The sequence below is a fragment of the Urocitellus parryii genome, chromosome 5 (assembly GCF_045843805.1).
Source record: "Urocitellus parryii isolate mUroPar1 chromosome 5, mUroPar1.hap1, whole genome shotgun sequence".
Lineage (NCBI taxonomy): Eukaryota > Metazoa > Chordata > Mammalia > Rodentia > Sciuridae > Urocitellus > Urocitellus parryii.
The window spans coordinates 17,667,897-17,695,325 of record NC_135535.1 but is presented as its reverse complement, the minus strand read 5'-3'; the positions used below and the strand labels follow the sequence as shown (position 1 = coordinate 17,695,325).

Sequence of the window (27,429 nt, the reverse complement as noted above, 5' to 3'; positions counted from 1 at the left end):
AGCTGTGAAACACCTTGACTCCTTTTATCAGTGCCTTGATGTTGAACGCTTACACCATTATCAATTTTGTAAGTTACTTCATAATAAACACTCTTATAGCAAAGTTTCATGGTGTACCTCTTAATTTTCTTAGCCTAACTTCCTAGAAGTGAAATGGCTACACTAAATCTAATTTTTTCAAGGCCTGGAAAATATACTTATTGTCAAATCTGGAAGGTTGTTGCATACCCACCAAGAACGTATCAGTATGTAAGGAAAAAAAATAACTTCAATAACATAATAACATTGGGTCAGCCAGTCAATCATTCATTCAAACCCTTGAAAGCCTTATATGTCACCAAAATACGTTGAGACTGTACAGAAAAACGTATCTCATCAGGAAATAATTATCAATTTGGGTTAGTAATATGCCATGATTAATGCTCCTTAACAAGAAACCTCCAAGGTTTACCACTGGCATCTTAAATTTTATGTGCCGTGTAATGCTTTAAAGTTTGTTTTTAAAAACAATTCAACTTTGAGTTAATTTAGATAACAGCATTTTGAAAATATATTGACTTCAGCCTAAATTTTACCACCCAGTTAATCAGCAGTCAATTCAAGGGATCGAACTGTGCCAGGCACACGGCAAGCCTCAGTAAACGTCAGCCATTGGTTATCATGACCGCTGGCCACAAAGCAAAGCAACACAGACAACAAACTGATCAAGAGATACCTGCTTGTAAATCTGGCCTTTCTGCAACTTGTGGATTTTATCCCAGAGTAAGACACCTTTCTCATTCACCTTTCGGAAAGGTCTAACAACAGAAATGGGAAACATTACATGTGATGACAGTTCAGGCCACCTGCTCCCAGAGATACTTCAGACACTTCCTGATGACAGGAAGCAGCTCCCTCGATGCACCTGACACATCCCTGAGCCCAAAACTCCACCACAATCCCTGCCTGTTCAACGTGCCCCAGACCATGCGAACCACCATCCACCTAAGGTGATTCAGAAAGGAAAAAAAAGGTACCAGGGTCAGATAAATCCAGGAAACACTACACACTGCCTATGTCCCTCTTAAAAAGTTACTGATAGCTCTGAAACAAGTCCTGCTCTAAATACACTTTCTAAAGATTTCCCAAATTTATTTGGTCATGCAGAAAACCTGTCTCACACACCAAAAAAAAAAAAAAAAAAAAAGTTTGTGGAAGTATTGCCTTAGTACATTTATCCACTAAATTGAGTCACTCTAGATAGAAAACAAGTCGAAGGACCAGAAGTACTATTTTATGATGGAAAATGGACCACAGAGATAAGGCCTCATCCTTGAGACTGGCACCCTCAGGACTTGGGTGCCTGTCTACCTTTCTTTTTTTCTTTTTTTAAGTAACACTTATTGAGATTATTTTCCCAATTAAAAGAAAAACTCACTATAGAAAATCTGGAAAATGCAGAAAAGGGAAGTGACTCTAAGGCCAGTACCCAGGTGGAAACACTCACATGTCAATATGTCAGTATGTCTTTCAGTCTTTACATACAATCAGTTTCCTTTTTTTTTTCTTTCTGTTAATACTGGGGATTAAACCCAGGGCCTTATATATGTGGGCAAGCACTCTTCCCCTGAGCTACATCCCCAGCCCTTTTGAGAGAGGGTCTCTCAAAGTTGCTCCCCACCCTTTTGAGAGAGGGTCTCTCAAAGTTGCTTCAAACCTGCAGTCCTCCTGCCTCAACCTCCTGAGTAGCTGGGCTTACTGGCATATATCACCGCACCTGACTGTTTTCCCTGTTTTTATGAACATAAAATGAAGCTCAAGGTCACTTTGTGCACACTGATTTACATCTCTTTTTCTTTAATAGTGTGAGCAATTTCTCACGTGATGACATATTCTTAAGTACATCATTTTTTACAGTAATAAAACATGCCCACTTCTTTCTTTTCCCTAAGTTATGTGTATGTTTGTTTTGGGGATGGGGTCTATGTTGCCCAGGCTGGCCTTGTGCTTGTAATTCTCCCGCTTTGGCCTCCCCAACAGCTGGGACTACAGGTGCACACTACCAAGCCCAGTTCTAAATACATCAATTTTAACAAGTGCCTAACATCCCCTTAACGTGGATGCTCTGAATTATTCAAACTACCATCCCCTACTGTTGGAAGTCTAGGTTACCAGTTTCTGACTTCTCAATATTATGAAAGGATGGATTAGATGGAGGGTCACTTAGCATTTATTCCAGGCATTCAGAACAAAGGCAAAATAAATAAATGGTGCACCAAAGGGAGGGGAGTACTCTACGGACACCCCTCACCTCCAGGAATAGCCCAGGACCCCAGCCCTCCACTGAATGTATAACAGAGAAGAGAGGAGGTTCCTGGCCAAGGGAGAGCCGCCTTCTCCTGACCACAGCAGGAATCTAGGGAGGAACGCAGGAGTGTTCTTGTTGTGTCTGTGGTGCTGACAGTGAACCCAGGGCCTCCTGTATGCCTGGCAAGCGCTCCACCACGGAGCTGCAGCTATGCCCCAGGCCCGGTGACAGCATTCTATCAGTGGCCAAGCAGCAAGCCCGCGTTGATGTCCATCTGATCACACTCTAGTTTTTCCTTCATTCTCAACTGCTGCCCCACGGTTTTCAGTCACTACGCGTGGTTTTGGGTTTTTTCCCTTTTCCTCTGGGAGTCACAGTGACACTCAAACAACTGGAACTTGGCATCACGAGGAGAATGCAGCAAATCCAGTACTGACTGCAAGTCCCCGTGTGGGGACGCCTTCTAACACCTGGCAGACGCTGCTGGTCACCAGCCACGGACTACACAAAGGTAGGTAAAGTGTTTCAAAATTAGGCCATCACACAAACACATTAGGATCACTTTTAGAACCCTAATGTAGGAATTCCCAACAACATGGACATTTAGCAGGGCAACTAGTCTGATCCTGGTTAAAAGATATTTTAATACCCCTGACTTCCACCCACTAAATAGCAACAGCACTCCCCAGTCACTGTCATAACCCAAAACATCCCCACTCCCCCATTTCTAAGGCTGTTGTGGCAGGAAGACACACTAAGACATGGTAGAGATTTACTCCACTTGATATAAAACCTGTGTCACAGAAGTTTTGCAAGATCCAACCACAATTTTAAATGCACCAACGGGAGCTCTATTCTAAAAGATACCTGCCCCATAGTTTTCTCATGCTTCACAATGCATTTGTACCCAAAGATCTAGTTTACTATGTGACATAAAGTTTGATTTTTCAGCACTGTTATCATTTTCTTAAAACTGGGTTCACAGCCCTGACGTAGCACAAGCCAAACAGGAACCATCTCAGCACAAAGCTGCCTGCTGAGTGCTAATCCCACCTCCCTAGATCACTTTGCTGGAAGGGCTATAAGCTATCGTCTCATATGCTCAGGATTTTGTCATTACACATCCATTTACAACAGCAATGGAATAAAATTGAGTCCCCAGGGAAGACGATCACTCACCTCCGCTTATCATTGAAGAAGTTTGGCTTCTCGGCCTGAACTATGACCACATCGAACAGATCTCTCCAGTCTTTCCCAACAATATACCTCATCCCTTTGTCCCTAGAAGAATAAGTCGGGCAGGTTAGTTGAACATCAAAGGATGAACTACTTTTGCAACTATTTCTTTCCAACTACTAAAATAAATGGCATCGGGCTAGGGCTGAGGCTCAGCGGTAGAGCACTTGCCTAGCACACGAGGCACCAGGTTCAAACCTCAGCACCACATAAAAATAAAATAAAGTTTTTGTATCCACCTATAACTAAAAAACAAATATTAAAAAAGAAAGAAAGAAAAAATAGAAATGGTATATATACGAAGTGAGCCAGAAGCAAGGGAGGAAACAGAAAAACTTACACAAAGCTACTGGGACTGTTGGTGATGAGAAACATCTTCTTGCCATGATCAGCCAGTTTGGCCAACACTGCACGGGTCTGCTCAGCATAGCAAATGTACTTTTCTAAGAGCAAGAGAAAAATTCACACTCAGAGTTGGCATGAAATCAGCCTATCTGCAAACACTTACTAAATGGGGCACGTGGGCCCAGGACTGCCCCAGCCACGGTGGGGAATAAAAGTCTTAAGGAAGCTTGGTTCAGGGTGGGGTACGAATGCCCAGTGCATCAGTCACAAAGACCCTGCCTGCTACATCTGCAGCTGCCAGCTGCTCCACTTTTGAGTCAGAATGAGGTCAAGCTGGGGGGTCAGAGTCCTTATTTGGCACTCAGAAAGGTGCATGCAGCCCCTGCGCAGACCCTGGCATGCAAAGTAAAATGCCTACCCAGTAACACAACACGCGGGCCCTGCCAAGTACATACCAATGTCTGCTTCGATTGCTCTGTACATTATCCCTTTGATGTGAACATCCCGAATTGAATCCTGTCCAAAGACACATTTTGAATCAGTGAAAGTGGGACTGGGCCAGCCGGGGTGACAGTCCAAGTGTAACAGCACTGGTGTTAACTTCTGCCTTTATAAGACCGGCAATCCAGGCCCTAAACCAAATCCAAACCTAGTGCATTTATGGCTGGTGGATCCTTGGGAAGAAAAGGAAGCTTCTGAGATGACAGAAGCGATTTCCAATGCAGTTTTCAAAAGGTTTGCCTGGAAGAGGCAGTCTGTGCAATTCAAAATAAAGTCTCAAAACTTTAAATTAGTCATAAACACAGAATTAAAATATTTTCGTGAGTAAGTATGTGTCTTTTAAATACAAATATCTTAGGCCCAATGTGGTGGCCGGCATCCCAGCTACTTGGAAGGCTGAGGAGGGAGGATCGCTAGGAGTTTCAGATCAGCTGGACAACACAGTGAGACCCCACCTCAAAATTAAGTGATTAGTAAAACACATGCTACATGCATATGCATACGTTTACATTATAAATGTATATCAAATAAAGATTTTAAGTATTGATAAAGTTCACATGGCTCAGTGAATGTGTGGAAATCATCAACATAAATTATAATATATAAATCTATAAATCACATGTACAGATGCATGTAAAGTTCCTATCTATGTCCCTATGCCCCCCTCTCCTGGATTCCTGCAGGGCTTCGGCAGGGCCTCAGACAGCCATATGGAACTTCAGTGGGCAAGAGGGAAAAAAACACCCTTTTATCCAATCTCTCACATCCCTCAGAACTGTGCATCTTTATGGAGTACAGTGTACAACCCTCAAAAATGTACAATTATAAACTATCAATTTAAGAATAAAACTTTAGGGCTGGGACTGTAGCTCAGTAACAGAACACTTGCCTAGCACTTATGAAGCACTGGGTTTGATCCTCAGCAACACATAAAAATACACAAAATCAAGGCATGCTGTCCATCCACAACTACAGTCAATCAATCCATCAATCAATCAATAAAAAGAATAAAACTTTAAAATGCCCCCACCACTTCAGCAGCCCAGGCCCACATTAGAGAGTGTGAATAGCAACTCTTTGGGCTCCAGGCCCAGAGGGGACAGGTCCAGGCTGCCCCTGTGGCTGGGTGCCCTGGCCTTTTGGTCAGAAAGGACCAGAAACCCAGACATCAACGTGAGGCCCCGTCTTGCTTTAACAAAAACCTGGTCTCCACTTCCCTGATGCAGCAGATCTTTATCAATGTCTTGTAAACTATAAACAAAAACAATCCCAGCAAAGAGACCCCGACCCGGAAAGAGGGCCACCGCCTGCGGCCTCCTCAGGCTGAGAGCGCGGCTTCTCCACACACCTTGACGTCCTTGTACAGGTGCACGGGCTCGTAGTCGATATTGTTCTTCAGAAAGTGCTCGTTCACACAGGACAGCAGGGTCATCTCCGGCAGGGAGAAGATGTCCATGAACTGCTTCATGGTGTGGCCGTGGGAGCTCTGCAGAGGGGGACACGTTAGAAGTGGGGCCCACCTCGGCAAGGCTCCTCGGTGACAACCTCGGTGTCCACCTGAGAGGCTCGCCACAAAAAGGAGGCGGTCCCAGCAATCAGAGTGTCTGCCTTGCTCCTTATCCTTCACAGCGGTGTCTCACGCTGGGCACAAGGAGGACGTCCAAGGCAGTCCATGGCTGCCTCTCCCAGCCCCACCACCCTGCCCGCCCCACCCTCCCGTGCGCTCAGTCCAACTTCCTGCTCCACTCAGGAAAGAGGACCCCAGAAGTCAGAGCGGCAGAGGTTTCCCTCTGGGGACAGGTGGTGGACAGCTGGCAGTGTGACAGGTGCAGGGTGGCCACCGCTGCTGCACCAACAGCCCATGGTTCACTCCAGAAAGCAGGGACATGCCTGGAGGTGGGGCGGGTGGAGCCTCCCAGGTGGGGAGCGTGCGGTTAAGGAGAACCACGGGGGAAGCCACGGGGGAGGCTGGGGTGGCGCCTTCCCCAGCCTCCCTCCACTTGGCAGATCCACACACCCCCTCAGGTCCCCTGCCAGCTCCACAGGGGCAGTAGGGAGCCCTTGGAGGCCACGTGCCCGGGAAAGACCGCGGCTTCACAAAGACAGTGCCTGTTACCTTTCCGTAGAAGTCGCTCATCTGCTCCAGGGGCACGTGGGACCCCTCGTACATTTCAATGACTTCCTCATCGGGGACCACGCTGTGGCCTCTGGAAAAGCCAGATGGTGCTTTAGAGAGCGGGCAGGAAAGCGGCGAACCCCAACCCTCCTCCCACCACTGAGACTTCACCCAGGGCGGAGACACTGTCGGAGCCACGAGGTGCCACGTTCCACGGTGAATGCCACAAACAACAGGCTCTCACAGGCGCTGCTGCGATGACCCCGCTGCTGCCACCACGGGTAACAGGAGGACAGCAGCAGCTAGCGCTATGTGGCCCCACTACTCGCCAGACAGGAAGACGCCTGGCCAGGCACCTGTCCCTCAGCCCCGTAGGAGGGAGGCACTGTTGTTATCCCAGCTTCCAGGTGGGGCCACTGAGGCAAAGTAGGTCACTTTGTCCGAAGTAGAAAGTGGTGGGTCAGGATCACAGCCAAGGTTTCTGCGGCTCTAGGGCCCAGGCTCCTAAACCTGGGGACAGGAAGCTTCCGAAGGACTTGCTCTGGGTGGAGCTTTTCCCTCTCAATGTCTTTAACACATTAGGGCAGAGGAAGGCTGGATTCCCCTCCATCGCTGCCATCCTCCTGCCCTCTGACACGCTTCCCTGAGATGGATGAGAGACACAGGACACAGGAGGGAGGAAGCTTGGTGACACCTCTGCAGAGGGAAGGACCACCCTGACATGTGCCTTGGAAGGCCAGTTTCTTCAGCTGGGAAAGAGGAAGATCCGCGCCTGCCTGCCTGCCTGCCTGTGGCATCTGCACATGAATCCTGTCCCTCCACCTCCAGGGAAGAAAATGAGTTCTGGAGGCCCAGCTCCGCCTCGGGTGACTAGAGCAGGTGCCACCTGCCCGGCTGGGCTTGACATCCTACAGTGACGCAGGGGAACATCTGCTCCTCGACCCCTCCCCCCGAGAAATCAACACTGGTCCTTAGGAAACTGGACAGGCAGAGGCCACATCACTCACGCCACAAGAGCCAGGTCATGCCCGAGAATTTTATCACTAACACGCACAGGCTGTCCAGCGTGTGACACCACCAGGCCACCTCTGAAATGCATATCCGACACAGCTTCTGACCTGCCGCGCAACACACTGGAAATACCATGGCCCTCTCTCCCCTGATCTCCATCCTGCACTGCACTCAAACACACTGGAGTGGATTCATCTATACTCTGCCTCTGATCCTGACAACCCGCTGCAGCTGCCGGCCTTCAAAAACAAAAGCAGCAATGCACTTCCTTAGCTCTGCTCCAGAAATCAGGTAAGACCTGTGCCAAACTGGATTGTTCTAGACAGTGACCTTGAAGGAGCAGCAGGCAGGAGCCCAGCTGCTGTGGCTCTAACCTTAGAAAGGAAAGCCACTACACTGGGTGACAACGAATGCCTTGTCCCCAGACGCAGCCCCAGCCTGGTCCTTTGGATGCTACTAAGACACCCGCACAGGTGTGTGGCTACAGGCAGCATCCTTGAGTCCAAGTGACCACCAGTCAGCTCAGGAGAAGTGGTGAAATCGAGGGCTGCAGTCAGCTGAGCCCCTGCAGACAGCCCGCTGGAGCAGACCGCGTGTGGGGACCCACTTAGCCCTGCTGGAACCCGGTGGCCCAAACCAGTGAAATCAAAACGAAAAGCCCCTCCCCCAGCCCCACGCCAGGCGATGAGGAAGCACAGATGTGAACACATCTCCCAGGGTGCAAATCCCTGCTCCCTAAACCCCTGGGGTGTCACACGGCACAGGAACAGGCCTTTTACTCTTAGGCTGCAGCACGAGGAAGGTGCCAGGCAGGGGACAAACACCGACTCTGACTCTAAGGAGGAAGACAGCAGCTTTTCCTGGCCTCTGCAGGCACCAGGGCCAGGTCTTCCTGCAGGTGGTACCCGGAGGCAGAGCTGCAGGGGCACCTGAACTCCTCTTCCCCAGGGAGGAGGCCGGGACCCTGCGCAGGGCTGCGGGTCATCACTGTGCTGACACAGCAGGGGTTGCTGTGGGGCATCCCGTGACTATGTGACTGTCCTACACACATCTGCCTCTCCCACCTGATGGAGTTTGCTCTTTTTCATCTGGGAAACCTCCTGATTGGGTTTTGGGGCAGGAAAGATCACTGCCTGGCCTCACTGGGTTTGGGGTTTTTTTGGCGGGGGAGTAGGGGGTGTATCAGGGATTGCACTCAGGGGCACTGGACCAGCCCTTTTTTATATTTTATTTAGAGACAGGGTCTCACTGAGTGGCTTAGCGCCTTGCTTTTGCTGAGGCTGGCTTTGAACTTGCCATCCTCCTGTCTCAGCCTCCCAAGCCACCAGGATTACAGGTGTGTGCCACTGCTCCCGGCTGAGTTTGGGTTTTTTTTGTTCTTTTGTTTATAACTTCATTTATTTATTTTTGTACGTGGTGCTGAGGATCGAACCCAGTGCCTCATGCATGGGTTTGGTTTTAATGACCTTATTTTTCCTGGCCTGGCCTCTTGGTATCTCTGTGACTACCAAACCTTTGAAGGCTGAGGTGACCTGCCAACATCCCAGCTCCTGCTGTGCTGATTCACAGTCATGGAGACTGGTCTAATTTTTAATTCCTGATTTCTTAATCCCATAAGACCAAGGATGAGCTTAGCTATCTCAGGGGAATTACTGGAGAAGTCATTTCCTCTCTTTGGGGTTCACTGTCTTCATTCTGTAAGTGGGAATGACGTGGCAGCCTCCTGGACAGTGGTATTACCAAAAAGGCTAAATGGACAACTATATAAAAAACAGCTGGCATAGGAAAGCGCTGCCCTGCAGAAAAGTACAATCACCCAGGAGAGAAGGGTGCGTGTCTAAACCAGGAGGCTGCCACAGAAACAGAGACAGAGGCTCCAAGTCAAAAGATCTGGTGGGGATTTTCACAACCACGGACCTGGCCTTACCTTCCTCACCCCCTCCCTCCCACACCGCTGCTGTATAATTTGGGACAAACATCGGGAGCTACTAGCAAAGGAGTCTAGGAATTAATGTGTAAATGTTCAGTGTTTTCAAGAATGAGAAGTTAAAATGGGAATATTTCACCTGAGGGAACAACTTTAAACTTCAAAGTTTGCTAAGCGTGGTACCATCTTTCTGGAGGTCAATTAAGCCATTTCAAAAGCCTTAAAATGACTACATTCGTGCAGCAATTTTACTTCTAAGAAAATAATGAGAGAAATACACAAAAATATACAAGTATAACAATATTATTTATAAAATAAATGAAAAGATTATTTTTAATAGTACAGCTTAACTTATTTTTAATAGTACAGATTCACAATCGAAAGTAAAGACAGGGGTGCTCTGAGGGGTCTTCACACAAGGCCACACAGCATGGTAGCCAAGAACAGACTCGGCAGTCACAAGGTTTAGGTCTGAATTCCAGTCAAGACATTTTTTTGCTGTAACCTTGGGAAAGGTTCTTAACATCTCTCAGACTAAGGATAGTGCCTACCATGAGGTTATTCTCAAGATCAAACGGGTTTCCTCAAATTAAGCCCTTGTTTTGGGCTGGGGATGTAGCTCAGGGTTAGGGTGCTTCCCTTGCTTGTATAAAGCTGTGGTTCAATCCCAGGCACACCACACACACACACACACACACACACACACACACACACACACACACCTGATTTTAAAACAGTGCCTATTCACAGCAAGATTCAATATTTGTTAGCTATTATTTAATGTTAGCCACACTATTGTTATTACCACCAACCACCACCCCGTCTTCCTCCTGAAACACTACTGAAATAACAAAAAAAAAAAAAAAAAAAGCCCAAGAAAATGAGAGCAAAGATGTCAACACAGATTCGACATTTCAACACTGGAAAACAAACAGTGGATGTGAAGGAGGTACCTGAACTACCAACCATGAGGGCAGAGGCGCTCAAGGGGACACTGACAAAATGATTCACCCCCCCAGAGCTCCAGAAAGGTGTCACTAGGAGGTGCCAGGAAGCTACTGCAGGATGTACTCCAGCAAAATGAGGGAGTCAAGGCAGAAAGAGGAACAGATGGAAACTAAAAAAGGGGGAAGTGGCAAAGGGAAGTCCTAGGAAAGTAACTGAATGGGTCAGAGCAAGAGGGAGAAGGGAGGGAAAGGAAGGAAGGAAACAGTAAGCAAGCAACAGATTATGTTCAACACATGCTTGACATGGGAGAGGGCGCTTGAAAAAGTGGGAACATCTATGCATAAAACCAAATAAAAATGAGGTTCTTAAGTCTCATAAGAAAAACCATACATGGTACAAGAAGAAAATAATCAGAGAACACGACTTGGCTCAAGAGGGAACAAAACAAGACCTGCGTGTCCCAATGTAAACAAGGACTGGTGTAGCAATCGAGCGCTTAGTGAGGGTCAAAGGATGAGACTGGAAAGGGAGGGGGCAGGGAACCAGGAGGCAAGGTCCTCCTCTAACTCCACATGGACAATGTCCACAACCTTAAGTCATCTACAGATAGTGAGGGAAACACCAGCGCCTGGCGGGGAGGGGAGGACACAGGGCTGCTACTGTCCCTATGAAGCTCTAAGCCTACAACCTACATGCATGTTTCACCTTCCGAATCAGTGACTACCTCTGGGAGGGGCATCTTAATATCAAACCATGGTCCTAGGAATACTATCCCCTCTCCCCAACAGCCCACTTCCTCCAAAGCCCTCGCCAGGACTCTCCCTCAGCTCCCAGCCTCTGCCTCCAAAGCCTCTCCTCCCGCACATTCCCCAGAGGACTCCCCCTAGTGGCCCGAGTGCATTTCCGCCATGCGCCCTGCACTCTGGGGTACAGTGGTTCACTCCTGAGGTTCCACCCAGGCCCCCAGCTCCTGGAGAGCAGCCTAATGGGCCAAACCCTCAGCATCCAGCATGGCAGTCTCGACGAATTTTCTGGAACAAGCGTGAATGAACGAATCATCACACACACCCCACAGCCCTCCTGTCACTGCAGTCACGGGGCCCTGAAACCCAAGCCACTCGGCCGCTGTGGATGAACGACATTTATCTCCTCGTGCTCTTACCTGTAGACAGTCCCCAGCTGGATGTAATGAAAAGCATCAATCTTCATCAACACTGCCTTTAAAAATATAAACACAAGCACGTGTAAATAACGTGCACCAACTTGCACATTCAATGAGCAGCCCAGGTGTTCTCATGACTCCTCCCCACATCAGGACGCCCTGCAAGGAGGCAGATTCTGAAAGGCTGGCTTTTCCTTTCTAAGGAAATGGCTTATCAGCAAAAGAAAAAAAGACAAATACAGCAACTGGCTCCTCCAAACACCAAAAAATGACTACTGGAACCAAGCTGCACTCCCACCGCAATGGCGGGCAAGCTTCTCCAAGAGTCACTTCAGAAGGATCTTACCCAAGTATGTCTGCATCACCTTGATCCGCAGCCTCAATGAACATGATTTAAAGCTGATTTATCCCTCAGCAAAGAACAGCCCCAAGAGCACCGCCTCACTAAGGACCATTTTCTTGGCAAAGACCGCAACCCTGCAGGAAAGCGGGGAATGCCACCTACCCGCTGCACATCGTAATGCAGTCCGCGGATGGCGAAGTTGGGGTCGTACTCGTATTTCCTGATTTCCACGGGATACTGCGAGGAAGAAAGGAACATGTTTCAGCTAACAAGGTTCTGCCTTCAGGGTCACGTCCAGATCAGGCCTTGTACAAAGATGGGGCGGCGAGGCACTCTGGCAGGAAGGCGGGTCAGAGGGACGAATCACAGCTTGCTCCTCTGTGCCTCCTGCCACACGCAGAGCCCTGGGTCCTGCCCAGCACCCTATCTATCTGTCCAAGAAGGGGTCAAGCTTCATCCCCCTCCTTCATCTTCTCTCAAGTTAACTCTGTCCCCACTTCCCCTGTCCTCTGCCACCAGGCTCCCAGATCTCTAAGGCCCCTGAAACTCATCTGCTTCTCCCTGCCCCACCATCTCCTCCCCTTGCGTGTAGGCTACTGAGGTGGGGGAACTGGAATGTCCCCTCAAACACACCGTCTGCCTCCGTTCAGCTCCTGACACCAGGAAACCTCATGGCCCCACCACCCGGTTGCAGGCAGAGACACAGATGAGACCTTTCCGAGGGGACCCTCCACTCAGCTTCCATCGCTGACCTCTGGACGGTCAGCTGCGGCCAACCTCCCGGCTGGAGAACCCAGAGCTGGCGGTGCGGCCCCTCCCTGTACCTGCACCAGGGGGCCCCTTGCTCAGCACGCGGCTCCTGCTCACCACCGTCTCAGAACACACAGGACCTCTGAAAGCAGCCCACTCCCCAGGTGTTTCCTAGTTATGAAGTGACTCCTCGTTCCATGGAAAGATGCTGGCCGCCCCCTCTGCCATACCGGGCACCCCAGTCCTTTAGTCCCTTTGCAGATCTCAGAACTAGAACAGCAGCTACGAGCGAAAACCGGACCCCAGGCCCTGTGTCTGCGGCTGCTGCCACGGCGGATCCTGCCACACCGTCTTACAGAGGGGACATCAGAGACATCATGAAACCCTGCCCAGGCCACCCAGCAGCAGGGCAGGGAGTCAGGTTCAGCCTCCGCCCCACTCTCCCACAGCCCCTGGGCCCTCAGGCAGAGAGAAGTCGCCCCACTCTCCCATCAGGATGTAAACTGTAGGAGTAAAAACCTGGACAACCATAGGAACTCCCAGGAAACCTTTCTGTGGCCACACTGCCACCTGTTCACGGCCAGGGTCACATGTGTATGAGAACATTTCCTGGTACCACCAGGCTGAACACATGAGGCATATTTTTAAGTCAAGCTCCAAGAAGACTGACTCAAATGTCACATTTGGGCTCATTTATCTAACGCCTACCACTTGTGCCAAGAAATTACCAAACTGATATTTCCACGGGTGGGCGTTTCCAAGGATTCCGAACACCGTGTCTGGATCTGCACCTTTATGGACACACATGGCCCACGCTGAACCCAGTCCTGGTGACACAGTTCTGCTTATCAAAGGGAAGCCAAAGGACCTCAGCACCTCTGACACCTCCTTCCAAACTGGGGAGTGATGAAGGAGAAAGGTCAGACAGGAAAGATGCATTTAAAATGTCACGGGAAGACAAGCCCAGGCTGAGCATCTGCTGTGCCGCACACAGACCAGACACCCTGACTCCACGCCTTGCCACACCAGCAGGAAGGAGGCAGACGCCCCTGCCTGATCTCCTGGTGAAGAATCCCAGGATCAGAGTCAAAGAACTTGCCCGGGGCCACCTGGGGCCAAGCCACACCCACGTCCACCCCTCACCACCACCTAATCGATTCTGAACCCGGTCCAGGCTTCTCCACTGGACACTCGTCACTTCCTGGTGAGAGCAGAGCCAGCCAGCTCCGAGGGCTCACCAAGCTGCTGGAAGGACTCCCGGCCGCAAAGAGAAGGATCTGAGCTGAGCCAGGACACCGCCCCTGCTGACGTGTCTGGTGGCACTGTCTTTGAACAAGGCTTCTCTGGGCGCCCCGGCTGGGCACAGCCCCTCACAGGCTCCTGTTGCCCCAGCCTCTCCGCTCACTGGGTGATTCTTGGGGAGCCCCTCCTAATAGACAGTTTTCAAATAGTCCAAAAACAATAACTGTCAGCAACCTCGAGAACTGAGAGACGCAGCCGACAGGACAAGGTCTTCAAGGGAACACGGGCTGAGAGGAGGCACCAAATCCTGGGCCACCATGTGCTAGCAGGTGACCTTGGGCAGAGTCCTCTCCTGGTTTTCTCGCCTACAGAGTCAAGACAGCATGAGCTGTGGAAGTGCAGAAGTTCACGTCCAGAAACGCCTGTGGGGAGTCAGGGCAGAGCCTGGCACAGAGCAAGTGCTCAGGAAAATGGAGCTACCTCCGCGGGCTGCGACCGGCAGGCAGGGAAGACCACTCTCCCGCCTCCACTGCCCTCCAGCAGCCCTTAAGGTGAGTCCTCTCCTCCCCACGTCTGTAAAACGAAGAGGGTGATTTCTAGGCTCTGCTCCTGCTCCTGTGTTGTCATTTCCTCATACAACCGGTCACTTCAAAAACACTCTCACAATCAGCCCCTTTCCAATATGTGGGGGTGTGTGTGTGTGTGTGCGCGCACACACACACACACACACACAGAGCTCTCCTGGGAACAACGGTAAACAGTAACATCAAGCCCAGGAATCCAGAACTGTGCCAGAGCCTGGGAACGCCACAGCCAACAAAATGACAGTGTCTGTCCCTAAGAAAGTCCACCCTGCTGTGGGGAGGCAGGTCATAGAGCGCACACACACACACACACACACACACACACACACACACACACACTCACACTCACACACACACACAATGCCTCACAGTGATTCCTACTACAAAGAACGTGCAGTATGAGGGTCACAGACCCACTGGGAATGAGGAGCCAGCCTCAGGCTGTCAGGGGGCAGGACGGGCATTCCAGGGCATTCCAGGTGGCAGCACAAGGCTGGTGTCGTGGAGCAGAGCGAGAGGCGGGCACTGTAAGGTGCCTACTTCATGCCCAGGGTGATGGGGGGCTGGAGGGGACCAAGTGCAGGGGTGGCGTGACCAGGTCTGAAGGCTCACTCTGGTGGTAGGACACAGGTGACAGAGAAGCAGAGAAGCCAGGCAGGAGGCCACTGCGCCAGGGCGGCAGCCACACAGCAGGAGAAGCGGCATGAGGACACACACGAGGAGGACCTTTCTAAGGAGTAAAAGGAGCCGCAGCTGTGCAGTGACTTCCTCCACGACAGCACAGTGGGGAAAGGGACAAAGTGGGAGAACTGTAACATGACAGAAGCTCCTCAGCGGGGACCCCACCTCACCCTGCGGTCTTCCTCCCCAGCCACAGCCCAGTTTTATCATGGGGAAAACCTGGGACAAACCCGAGAGGCCACACAAGGGGGGGTCAGAGGAACTGCAGAGCCCAGAGGGGCCTAAGGAGACGGCTAACTGCACCGCAGGGTCCTCCCGGGGTCCTGGGGCAGGAAAAGGACGCTGCATAAAGACTAAGGAAGTGTGAACAAAGCAGGGACTTCAGCTGGACTCATCAACATGGACTCTCCAGCTGGGACGACGTACCACGGTGACATGAGAACCTGGGCACACACAAGGTACACAAACAGAAACTCGGTCTTATCTTTGCAACTTTTCCATAAACCAAAGACTGTCCTGAAGCTAGAAGTTTATTTTAAAGAGAGATCTGACATGGAACACAGAGCACAAGGAGCCAGAGGGGACATGAGGCTCTGCATGTGAACAAGCAGGTGACCACAGGTGCCCACTAGTGAGAAGACGATGCTCACGAGGTGTGCACTGGAGAGACAAAATCGAGAGCCCTTCTCACACCCCCGGTTCCTTGGTGGACCTAGGAAATGAAAATGTAGGCACAGCGATGACCCAATTTTTTGATTTCCATTTTTTATAAAAATCTTTTCTTGTTCCCCCCCCCCCAAAGAAGAAAACAGGATAATTACAAAGAAGCTGGAACGTTTTTACATTTGCTTTTTGGAAAGATGCTAAATTGCAAATCTACTGTTCTGTCACCGTGTGTCTCAAAAGCAGATGTCTCCACCTCGGCAAGCACACGCCGTGCCGTGCCTCAGCGCTGGCAGCAGAATGGCACCAGCGCACTGTGTCTTAGAAGAATTATTTTGCTTAATCAGAGCAAGACCAAATCTGCATAAGCATAATTGGCTCTATTAATATGCCTGATATAATTAGTACTATATCATTCTTTTTGTCAAAGCAACAGACATCATGAGAATGAAACTTCAATGATCTTTAATCCAGAGGCTTTTCAATCACAACTCCACCTTTTATTTTATCCATCTATTCATCTCTCTTTCCCCCAAAACTGCATAAATGTTTTATGTTCATAAATTTTTTATTATCATGAATATTTTAGTTTCATCTGAACAAAAACCCACAGGGTACACAGGTGTCATTAACCCTTTAAGGGGCAGCACACAGTAGAGAGCACATAAGTCGCCCGGAAATGGACGGACCCAAGTTTGAATTCTGGTTCTGCCTCTCACTGACCTGTGGTTTTGAGACAGTAGCTCAAATCTGAGTCAGAATTTTCTCTAATGTATACATTAGAGAACCTGTTTGTGCCGGGCAGCGTCAAAATAATATTATCGGTAACAGCGGGCAATTCCTGGACTTCTCTGTGCCAGGCACTTTACATACATTAACTCATTTAATTTTCACAGTCGCACTGTGGGGAATTTTACAGAGGAGGAAAGTAAGTCCAAAGACATTGGGTGAGTGGATCAGGATTATGAAGGAAGTGAGTGATGACAGCAGGATATGCAGCCAGCGGTCACTCTCAGGAACCTGGACACTTCCAGCCCTCAGTGGACAATCAATGAACAGAACTGTCAGGGTAACACCCTGCATTTCACAAACGGCATCAAGGCCAACCAAACGCCAGCACCCATGCAGTGCCCTTCAGTTCCACCTCCCGGGGTCGGGGACAGATGGTGGAAGGCACACCCAGAAACCAGGGCCAAACCACCTAGTTATTCTGCTTCTGTCCTCAGGCTCCTGGGAGAGGACCACAGTTCAGATGGACGAGAAGCTCTTGAACAAATGGAGAAACCCAGTTGTCAAAGTGGCCAGAACTAAAGAAAACTGCAGTTGGCTTGATGCGAAAAGGAAAGGTTACTTTTGCCAAATGCCGTTTCTGCACTTTGGATTAGGCTTAAATCCGCTGATACCCAAATATACAGGCCGAATGGTCAGGATCCAAAATTAACAGGACCTGGGCTGCACTAGCAGGAGCCAGGCATCGGGAGCAGGGAGCAGGGAGGGGGGGGTCTCCTGGTTCCACACTTCAAACCGCCCCCCAGCCACACCCGCAGACCAGGGCTCCGCCTGTGAGCGGGACACACCAGAGCACGCACAAAGAGGGCACCAGGACAGCGAAAAGGGAAGAGGGCCAATGAGCACGGCTGAAAGAACACCACCGTCACCTGGGGAGAGAGAAGTCTTGGCAGGTTAATGGCTGGTCTTCATCACACCCAGGCCACTGCACGTCCCCTGTGCTTGGTCCATGTAAACATCCATTCTCGTGATCCGGGTTCTTAGGCTACCCAGGCCCACCCACTCCTCCCACCCCAGCCCACCTCTGCCTGCAAACAGGGCCACAGCACCCGCCTCTGGTTTCTCCACTCCCTGAGGCAGGGGAAGCATCCCCCCTCCCCACGGCCTCGGCTCCGTGTAGGTGTCCACAGGCCTCCACCAGGTTCATGTGTGTGACAGACTCCCCACGGGCCAGCTGGGTCCTACTCATCGTTACCCTCTGGGCGTCTAAGGCAGGGCAGGGCTCAGAGGAGGCAGAACAAAGATTTATGGAATGTTGAAAAGAAGGAAGGGAGGGAGGGATGGAGGACGGGAGGGAGGGAAGGGAACGGAGAGATGGATAGTGAAAGCCCGACGAAGGCAGACTTAGTCAACCTGTGGGAGAACTTGCCAGAATTAGAGAGAAACTCCGGAGCTACACACTCCAGTCCAAGAAGATTCTGGCCACACTTCTCAGGAGGATGTGGGGGCTTCTCAAAGAGGACCGGCCTTGACCAGCTCTGCAAGGCTTCTCTTCCCCACTGTGGAAGCATCCCCACACCAGACCGGGAAGAAGAACGTTAGGTGCCCAGTGTTTTCTTCTCATTAAAAGCTCTCAAAACACTGTGCATCAGACAGCATTCTTCACCTAAGAAAGCAATTCAAACCAGCATGGAGGTGAACCTCACCCACTGTTGAGGAGTCAGCCAGGACTTAACAGGCTGCCTCCTCCCAAGCACTGGCAAAAGCCATGCCTTGTGACAGCAAGGTGAAGACAGCCACAGCTGTGACCCAACTGACACTCGCTCCTGTCCAAAGAGACATCAGAACTTTTTGTTTGTTTGTTTTAATTCAACTATCTTCTAGATAAGGTCACTTGGAAATCTGGGACGAAAAGACAGCTACACATTTATTCAGAAAAATTTACTAAACTACTTCTAAGCACTAGACCTGGGGCATATCCACTCAAGGCTGTTTGCTCTTCAAATATCTAAGGGAAAAAAGAGAAAGGAGACTGAAAAGTCCCTGTGACCTCACCCGGTGTTCGTTGATGAGAAGGTCCCGAGCGGCATTAAATATCAGGGTGTGGAGGTGCTTGGAGTAGAACACCAGGGTGTAATCGTAATCGAAGCCATAGATCTCGATGTCCGACAGGCTCATTTCATTGTTGGAGAAAATGGCATCTGGATTCAGCAAGTTGCTCATAATCGAAGGAACCAGTTCTATGAGAAAAGAACACCCAGCAAAACAGGTGAATTAACACAGGGTCACCATTACATCGCAATGAAAGCATTTTTGGAAAAAAAAAAACACTGACTTCAACATCACAAAAAACATTTGCTGTGTCTAAAAACTCACAGGCTAGTTATAGACCACGGAAGATAAAAGTAGAGATAATGACATTTAAAAATTACATATCTCACCACGGTGGGGGGGATATTTTATGCAGTTGCTACCGATATTTTGATATATTTTCACACAGCTGATCTCACGCTATACAATGGTATTATACTCTCTAAACTTAATGTTCACCATGACCCTATTCTCATAAACTCTGAACTACTATGAGACCTTGGCATACTGCTGGGCCGTAACTACCCTATGACTCTGTCACACACTTATCTTCTTTCCTATTTAGTAATCAAAACCTAGCAAAGAGCACTGTGTCCCCCTGTGCCTGCCTTTCAGATCACCTCCTTCCCCTGGTTTACTGGAAGCATGACTGCCCCGGCTAACAGCAGGGCCCACTTGTCCAATTAGTTTCTTTCTGTAGCAATTCTACCTGTTTGTGAGAATTGCTAGATTGTGACTTTGATTCCTTCTTGGAAATCTTCCAAGAATTCATTCTACCTTGTTACTTCCCTGGGTTCAATGGACCCTTTTAAAAATCTGAGACACCAGCATGGGGTGTAGCTCAATGTTTGAGTGGACATGCTTGGGCCTGGGTTCGATCCTAGTGCCTCCACTCACACACACACACACACACCCAAAAAAGAAACGGGAAAATGACAGATGACCCTAAAGACGTGCACCAGTGAGGTAAGCCAGCACCATGACATCATCCTTCAGCGCTCACGGCTTCGTTTTCAAGAGGGTATAAAAGAAGTCTTTGCAGTCATGTTCATAGGTTCCATGGAGGATTTGTAATTGTTCCCAACAAAAAACAGCAAAAAACGAAATGAAATGAAATTTAAAAGCAGCAGCAAGTGGGCTGAGCCAGGAGCCATTTCACAGTTATGATAAAAGTCACATGTGACTTCAGGGAGGCAGAGAGCGGTTTTTCAAGTTCAAGGGTGATGACAAAATTGACCACGTAGGTAAAATCTCAGACCATGAGGTTCCCAGGAGCACATCCTCTGTGTAGTTAGGATCAAAGACTGAACGATATATTAGCAAAAAAAAAAAATGTGATATTCTTATCCACGAAATCATTGAACAGGTAGGTACTCAATGAAGAGGACGAATTTCATGTGTTTACTTTGTAACAAAAACAAAGTCCCATTTTGCTAAAGGATATGTGATAGTATTCTTTCACCTTTTATTATGTGAAAATCTACTTGAAATGGCTCTTAAGTAAACAAATGTTAAAGGCAAGAGCCTTTTTGGCGGCAAGGACCAAACAGCTCTCACACACACATAAAAACAGAGCAGTGCCTCCCTACTCCCTGCGTTCCTAAGGACAAACACCCAGCTCCAGCAGAACAGCTGATGTCATTTTGAAATGGGGTCTCAATATGTTGCCTGGACTGGCCCGAACTCCTCAGCTCATTTGATCCTCCTGCCTCAGTAGCTGGGACCACAGGCATGTTCCCCTGTGCCCGACAAATGGCTGGTATTGAAAAGGTACCTACCATGCACCACCAAGCGGCAGACCTGGAATCTGAACCTGGCAAGTCTGGCTCCAGAATCTACATTCTTGGCTCCCTCCCGAGGTGCCAGGGAACCCAGCAGCCCTGTGAAGGGTGCATTAATTCTAAAATAAAATGGAGTCTGCGTCATCACCTCTCGGGGTTTTATTTGTTTTCAGTACTGGGGATTGAACCCAGGGGCACCTTACCACTGAGCCAAATCCCCAGCCCTTTTTATTTTTTATTTTTAGACAGGGTCTTGCTGAGAGGCTGAAGCTGGCCTTGAACTTGCAATGCTCCTACCTCAGCCTCCCGAGTCACTGGGATTACAGTTGTAGGTCACCCCACGACAGCCCATCAGTTCTGAGCTTCCCCTTTCCTTTCTGCTCATGTCTTTCTCTGAATGGCCACGGTTTCTACGTCTGCTCTAAAGAGCCACCTGGGATCCTCTGTATGCACTGCTCTCTCCCAGTGACAGCCTCAATCAGACCCCAAGGTCCCAATCATGGGGCACACGGTCCCACAGTAGTCAGATATCCTGAGCATTTCACAAGGTTCCTTAAAAGCTTAGGGACAAGGATACCTTTGAAAACCTTAACAGGAGCTATGGAATCCTCTCCCTACAAAAATGCAGGCTCTGCAAAAACTTCAGGGGGTTTGTCCCCAGAAGCCTATTCCTGACCCCACGACACCTACTTGAAGCCAGGCTTTCATGTGCCCCCACAGAATTTCTGGACCACAGAGGGTAAATGTATAAATGCACAACTTAGTTTCACGCATGCTGACAATCTACAGTGACTGGGTCGACGGAAAACCCAGTCCATATTCACGGACGATGCCATTTCTCCATGAGTTTTTTTTTTGTCCAGAGCCATGAGACAATAACCTTGGCTTTTGTTTTTTGTCTTCATTTGCAAAGAACCCAGACCTGAGGAAGCAAAGAGACTGATAGTGTGGCAGACCTGGAGGCAGGCAGTGCCCAAGGACCAGCCTCAGGACGGGGAGCACCAGGCAGCCCCAGCTCCTCCACACCAACGCTGACGATCCTCTGCCTTACGTAACCCCCAGGCGCCGCAGACCATGCTATTTTCTGAATGTGACCACACAGCAGCATCCATATGATATATGATGCAGTGACGCAGGATCACTTACAGAGTGACCAAAAGCTCCTCTGTCACGAACAACCTTTGCAAGGGAAGTTCTAACAGCCTGTCTTAATTAACGTTTATATTTAGAAACGGTGTTGGCAAGAAAGCGGATCTGCGTTCCTACCCCGAGAAGACTATGCAGAGGTCTCAAGGAAAGGCCAACGCCCTGGAAAGTCCCCATGGCCGGCATGTCCCTGGAGGCTGCAGGGGACTCCCCGCTGGCAAGGAAGGCTGAGGCAGTGTCCCTCAGGTGGACACCACACCCTAGGACTGGGCTTACTGTGTCATCCCTAAGACAGGCACGAAGAGCACCAGCAGATGCTGGAGCTCAGCACACCGGCCACCACCACCAACCCAGAGCTGGGAGCGAACGTGATTAGTGAACGTGATTAGGCCAAGGAAAGAACGCCACCACTGCCGAGAAGAGAAGCCGGCTCTAAACCTCAAAGCGAGGAGCAAAGGCCCCCACTGGCCAGTCCCGCACCTGCCCGAAGGAGAATCCAGGGTGGGTTCAAATTTAGAAAGCAAATTCCTTTCGTGTGATGGATGGTGACAACAAGGTTACGTCATTGGTACAGAGAAGCGGCAAAGTCCAACCAGAACTTGGTTCCAAGAGCCACGCCGACCAGGAGGCCGTGCCTACAGGCAAAACTCTCATGTTTTCTGTTTTGATTAGAGTTTGGGGTATTTTTAATAGGGGGTAAAATACACATACTTACCCTGGCAACCATTTTTAAGTTACCTTCAGTGACGTTAGGGCCACTCGGCGTGTTGTGCCACTGTCACCACCAGCCACCTCCAGAACTCTCCTCATCTTGCAAAACTGAACCTTCGTAACCACCAAAGAGCGACTCTCCCTGGCTCTCCCCACTGCCACCCTTCTCCTGACTGTGAATCTGGCCACTCCAGCACCTGGCAGACCAGGAGCCACACTGCATCTGTCCGTCCCTCCACATGACACTGTCCAGGTTCAGTGAAGGGGTGCGGGCAGTTCCTCCTGAGGCCAAATAACACTCCGCTGCCTGCCACGTTTTGCTCATCCATTCATCCACCGATGGACACAGGGTCGCTGCTACCTTGTGACCATGTGAACAACGCTGCCATGAACACGTGTGTGCAAGTGCCCACTCATGGCCTATTTTCCGTCCTTTCGAGTATACACCCGGAGGTGGAACTGCAGGCTCTCGTAGTAATTCTATTTTTAATGTTTCTGAAGAGCTGCCATATTGTTTTTTTTTAATAGCAGCTATACCATTTTTCTATTTTGCTTTTTTTAAATTTTTTTAGTTGTAGATGGACACAATATCTTTACTTATTTATTTTTATATGGTGCTAAGGATCGAACCCAGGATCTCACACCTGCGAGGCAAGTGCTCTACCACTGAGCTACAGCCCCAGCCCCATTTTGCGTTTTTAAGGAAGCCTCAGAATACCATTCTTTGCCTGAATTCTACTGATAGGAAGAGGAAATGGATGAATTCAGAACTCAGGCATAAAAGTCAGACATCTTCCCCCAATTCAAAGAAAATTAAACTGTGCAGAGACCTGAGCTTGGGAAATACAGCTTTTGCCAGTAACCTCCTTAATGTTCAGGAATACTAAATGACTCTCCCTTAAGCCCAGCACCATCTGTCACAGAACAGTGTTTGGGGACAGTGCCAACAGAAACTCATGGCCAGAGTCGTGATAAGGGAGATTCCTAATGTCTTCAGAAGGGCAGCTCTCATTTGTCCTTGGGGCACAGCCTGGAAAGCCCCCAAGCTGACCAGATGCATTACTTCCTCACGGCACTGTCCCAGGAAGTGTCAAAGGAAGGTTTAAAGGATGGGGTGACAAACTTAGGCTGCCTGTCATAAGCAGTGCTGTGGGCCCTGGCTTGTGCTCACCCAGTGGGGCTGCTCCATCCATCTCAGGCTCACTCTGTCCCACAGGCTCCTCTTTCCAAGCATGTGGGGAGGATGGCTAATCTCCCTCCCTCTCCCCACCTTCCCACCTTCCCACCTTCCCACACCTAGCTCTGGCCAACGAATCATGGCTGAAGTGATGAGTAACAAGTGTCACTCACTGCCTAAGCAGCACATAAGCACGTGTGATATGGAAACTACAAGATGAAGGCTGCCCTGGAAGAGTTGCCAGAACCCCCTGAAGTCTTACCATGAGTGACAAGTGAACTCTGGTTACAGCTGTCTGTAGTAAGCCACTGAGATGTGGTGTTGCTTGTCACTGCTGCATAACCCAGCCTAACCTGACTCTGCCTTCCATTCCTCCAATACCCTGAATTCCTTTGGGAAGGCCTCTAACCTCCGTAATAGATGGTCTCAGTTTGGTTCCATTCCTGCCACCAGGAGGACAGCAGGCGGCCCAGGCCTAGCATTCCCTTACCAACACTGATTAGCCTGGAGCAGGCTGAGGACCCCCCACAGCAATCATCCTCAGACTCTCCTGGCAGCCCAAGTGACAGAGCCCATCAAGTCAATTTCTGGATCTACAAGGGATTTCAAGGACAAAATACTCTTCTTCCAAATTTGGACCTAAAAGGACATAAATCTGGAGCTGTGAGTGGCCACTACCAGAAATCTGAAAAAGACACCAACAGAAAAGAGAGAAAGGCCGAGAGACAGAGGGAAACCACCCCGTGACATCATCTGAACTCCAGGATCAAGTCATGCATGGAGTGAGTACTTCTTCTGAATTTTTCAAAAATCTGAGCCCATAAAAATTTCTTTTTTTCTTTTTTTTGCGGGGCAGGGAGGCACAGTAACCAGGGATTGAATCAGGGGTGCTTAACCACTGAGCTACATCCCCAGCCTTTTTTATTTGAAGGCAGGGTCTCGCCAAGTTGCTGAGGCTGGCCCCAAACTTGTGAGCCTCCTGACTCTGCCTCCCAAGTTGCTGTGGTTACAGGCCCACATCACCATACCCAGCTCTTCTTTTTAATTTATTTTGCTCAAGTTAAATCCGTTTGAATTGTGTTTCCTACTGCTAGCCGTCAAAGGAATCCTACGTTCATTTTAAGAATACTTAGCCACACAAAATTCTAACTGACCACACATTTCAACTTTATAGTGTGGCATCAAAGGGCATTCCCCATTTACACTTTAATCCATATCTGCAACCCTAAATTCTTCATGTGCCCTATTTTCAACAAGATGGGTGATCCTCCAACACATTCTGTCACTGGTACCAACTGGAGTCAAACCTGCCCCAGAGTCTCACATTCTGTACCTAAACAATGGCCAGCTACATGGAAAGACTGCCACGCGGGATTTTCCCTCCCACGTGCCACAAAACAAACACATGTGAACCAAAGAGTTAGAAAGAGTAACATCAAAAGGCAGAAAAAAATAGCCTGGCACAGTGGCACACACCTGTAATCCCAGAGACTCAGGAGGCTTTGGCAGGAAGATCGTGAGTTCAAAACCAGCCTCAGAAACTCAGCAAGGCCCTGTCTCTAAATAAAATATTAAAAAGGGCTGAGCATTGGGGGGGCTGGGGCTGTAGCTCTGTGGTAAAGTGTTTGCCTCCCATGTGTGAGGCACTGGGTTCGATCCTTAGCACCACATAAAAATAAAGATATCATGTGTCTTTCTACACCTAAAAAATATTTTTAAAAAGCAGGTAAGAGTTGGGGGTGTTGCTCAGTGGTTAAGCACCCCTGGGCTCAATCCCTGGTACTAAAAGAAAAAAATATAGATAACTATCTCTGAATAGAAAATAACTTTCTAATATCAAAAATGGTAACAGAATAAATTGTGAAAAGTACTGACAGATCTCTCATGTAAAAATCTTAAACCTGTGAATCCAAAAGCATCAAAAACAGCCATTTGGAGGAAAGGATCTATTTGACAAAAAATAAAAGCAGCAGCAACAAAGGACTAATATCGTTAATATACATACAAAAAAATTAAATGGCTAATAAACGTTCAACCACTTTTTAAAATATTCTTAGTTGTAGATGGACACATCTTTATTTCATTTATTTTTATGTGGTGCTGAGGATCAAACCCAGTGCCTCACATGTGCCAGGTGAGCGCTCTACCACTGGGCCAGAACCCCAGCCCCAACACTCAACCCTGTTAAAAAAAAAAAAAAAGCAAATTAAGCAGCTTCAGTTACAGAAGCCATCTCTGAAAAGTGGCCTCGCAAATGGCCCCACTATCTCCTGTGCACGCTTTTCCCAGCACACGTGTGCCCCTTGGCTACAGAACGAGGACGCCCTCCTGCTGCTCCCTCCTGTGTGTCCTTTGGGGTTCCTCCTGATGGCAGGACCCAGAGTGGCAGCGTGCAGGAGCTGGACGCCTGGCTCCCGCCTGGGAAGGGTATAAATCAGGGCAGGACACACCTTCCGGAAAGCAGCTTGGCATTAGGCACCTAGAGTCTCAAAAAATATCCACCCCTCCTGACCCCGTAACCCTCCTTCTAAGAATCTACGCTAGGGAACTATCCAGAGACGTGGACAGCGATGTACACATGAAGACTTTCATACAGTGTTGCTAATAATGCAGAAAGTGGGGCGCAACACGCTCACCTCGGATGCTGGAGCTCAGAATCCACAACGTGTTAAGAAGGTCTCCAACACAGAGGCCCAAATCCCAGGAAAACCCCAGGGCTCCACTTTTTAATGCAAACTACGATCCCAGATATGTGAAGGTGACATTTTTCCTTCTTTAAAGTTACGATCTAACTTTCTGAATAACCGCCTTGTGTACGTAGCTGTGATTTTTACTTTGGGTAAAAGTAGGCTTCTTTCCTAGAGAAGAGACTACAGAGGAGAAGGCGGAAGGAGGGCGGAGAGGAAGACAGACAACTCTCCCCAGAGAACTCCAGGGACATCCCCACCGTCCCACACACCACACCAAGCTTTCCACAGGTCCTCCAGCACTCGAGGGGCCACCAAGTTACTCCAGCGGCTCATAATGACTTTCAACTTCTGTTTATATTTCACGACATTCACAAATTTCACAAATTACTCATAAATCTTCCAAATATTTTATTATTTCATATTTACTTAACACGGGTTCAAAGTCTTTTATTACATGCATCTTGAAAACAGCAAGGTTTCAAAATGTCCTTTCAAAGGATACAAACAGACGGAAAACATAAAAACGAGAACCGGTACTTCTTGTTTCTGAGCTGAACAGCAAGCTCTCTCCAGCACCATCTCCACTCAGAGCGAACTCAAGGTCCGACACCCAAAGTTCAAAACTTTAAACTTCACATCTGTAACTGCCAGGGAAAATGACCAAAAAAAAAAAAAAAAATTTCTCCTTTAGCAATTTAACCATGCTCCAGCTCCCAAGGGTCGAGCCAGGCTCAGGCACAGGCAGCAGTTGGTTCCGCAATTAATGCTTGTCTGAAAACTGTGAATTCATCCTTATTGTTGTGTCAGGGAACACTATGCACGTTTGCATTTGTGTATGCTTCAGTGTGTTCTGCCTAGTGCCAACAAGGGCTACTGGTCACAGTTGTGTCTACTTAATATCCTTTCTGCTAATGATTAGTTACAGTAAGAGAATCAGAGTTGAATAGACAGTGGGGCATTGAAGGCTGCGGCTGACATACAGAGATTTAAATTAAAATATTTTTAGCAGAAACTTCTTTTAAAATTATCTCCAGTTGTTCCAATAACCATCAGGTCATAAACCATTTTTAGGGAGGAGGGATAAGGAAAGGTGGGTTAATCGGTGCAGAAACACAGTCAGGTAAGAGGCATGCATTCTAGTGCTCCATTGCACAGTAGGGTGACTACAGTTAACAATAATTGATTGGAAAGTTGGGCACAGTGGCACACATCTATAATTCCAGCAACCTGAGAGGCTGGGGCAGGAGGATTGCAGGTTTGAGGCCAGCCTAGACAACTGAGTGAGACCTTGTCTCAAAATAAAATTTA

At 48.9% G+C, this 27,429-nt stretch overlaps 1 protein-coding gene across 1 annotated transcript in view; it reads right to left on the bottom strand.

The window, feature by feature from the left end:
* Nucleotides 1-27,429, bottom strand: part of Nt5dc3 (5'-nucleotidase domain containing 3) — a 53,840-nt gene that overhangs the window by 11,235 nt on the left and 15,176 nt on the right. The window contains exons 2-10 of the mRNA XM_026396698.2: nucleotides 18,581-18,765; nucleotides 12,039-12,113; nucleotides 11,534-11,589; nucleotides 6,486-6,576; nucleotides 5,718-5,855; nucleotides 4,324-4,384; nucleotides 3,864-3,966; nucleotides 3,467-3,568; nucleotides 716-797 (exon numbers count right to left, since the gene is read on the bottom strand). Coding sequence (XP_026252483.1) covers nucleotides 716-797; nucleotides 3,467-3,568; nucleotides 3,864-3,966; nucleotides 4,324-4,384; nucleotides 5,718-5,855; nucleotides 6,486-6,576; nucleotides 11,534-11,589; nucleotides 12,039-12,113; nucleotides 18,581-18,765 — 893 coding nt within the window. The remainder of the gene's footprint in view (nucleotides 1-715; nucleotides 798-3,466; nucleotides 3,569-3,863; nucleotides 3,967-4,323; nucleotides 4,385-5,717; nucleotides 5,856-6,485; nucleotides 6,577-11,533; nucleotides 11,590-12,038; nucleotides 12,114-18,580; nucleotides 18,766-27,429) is intronic.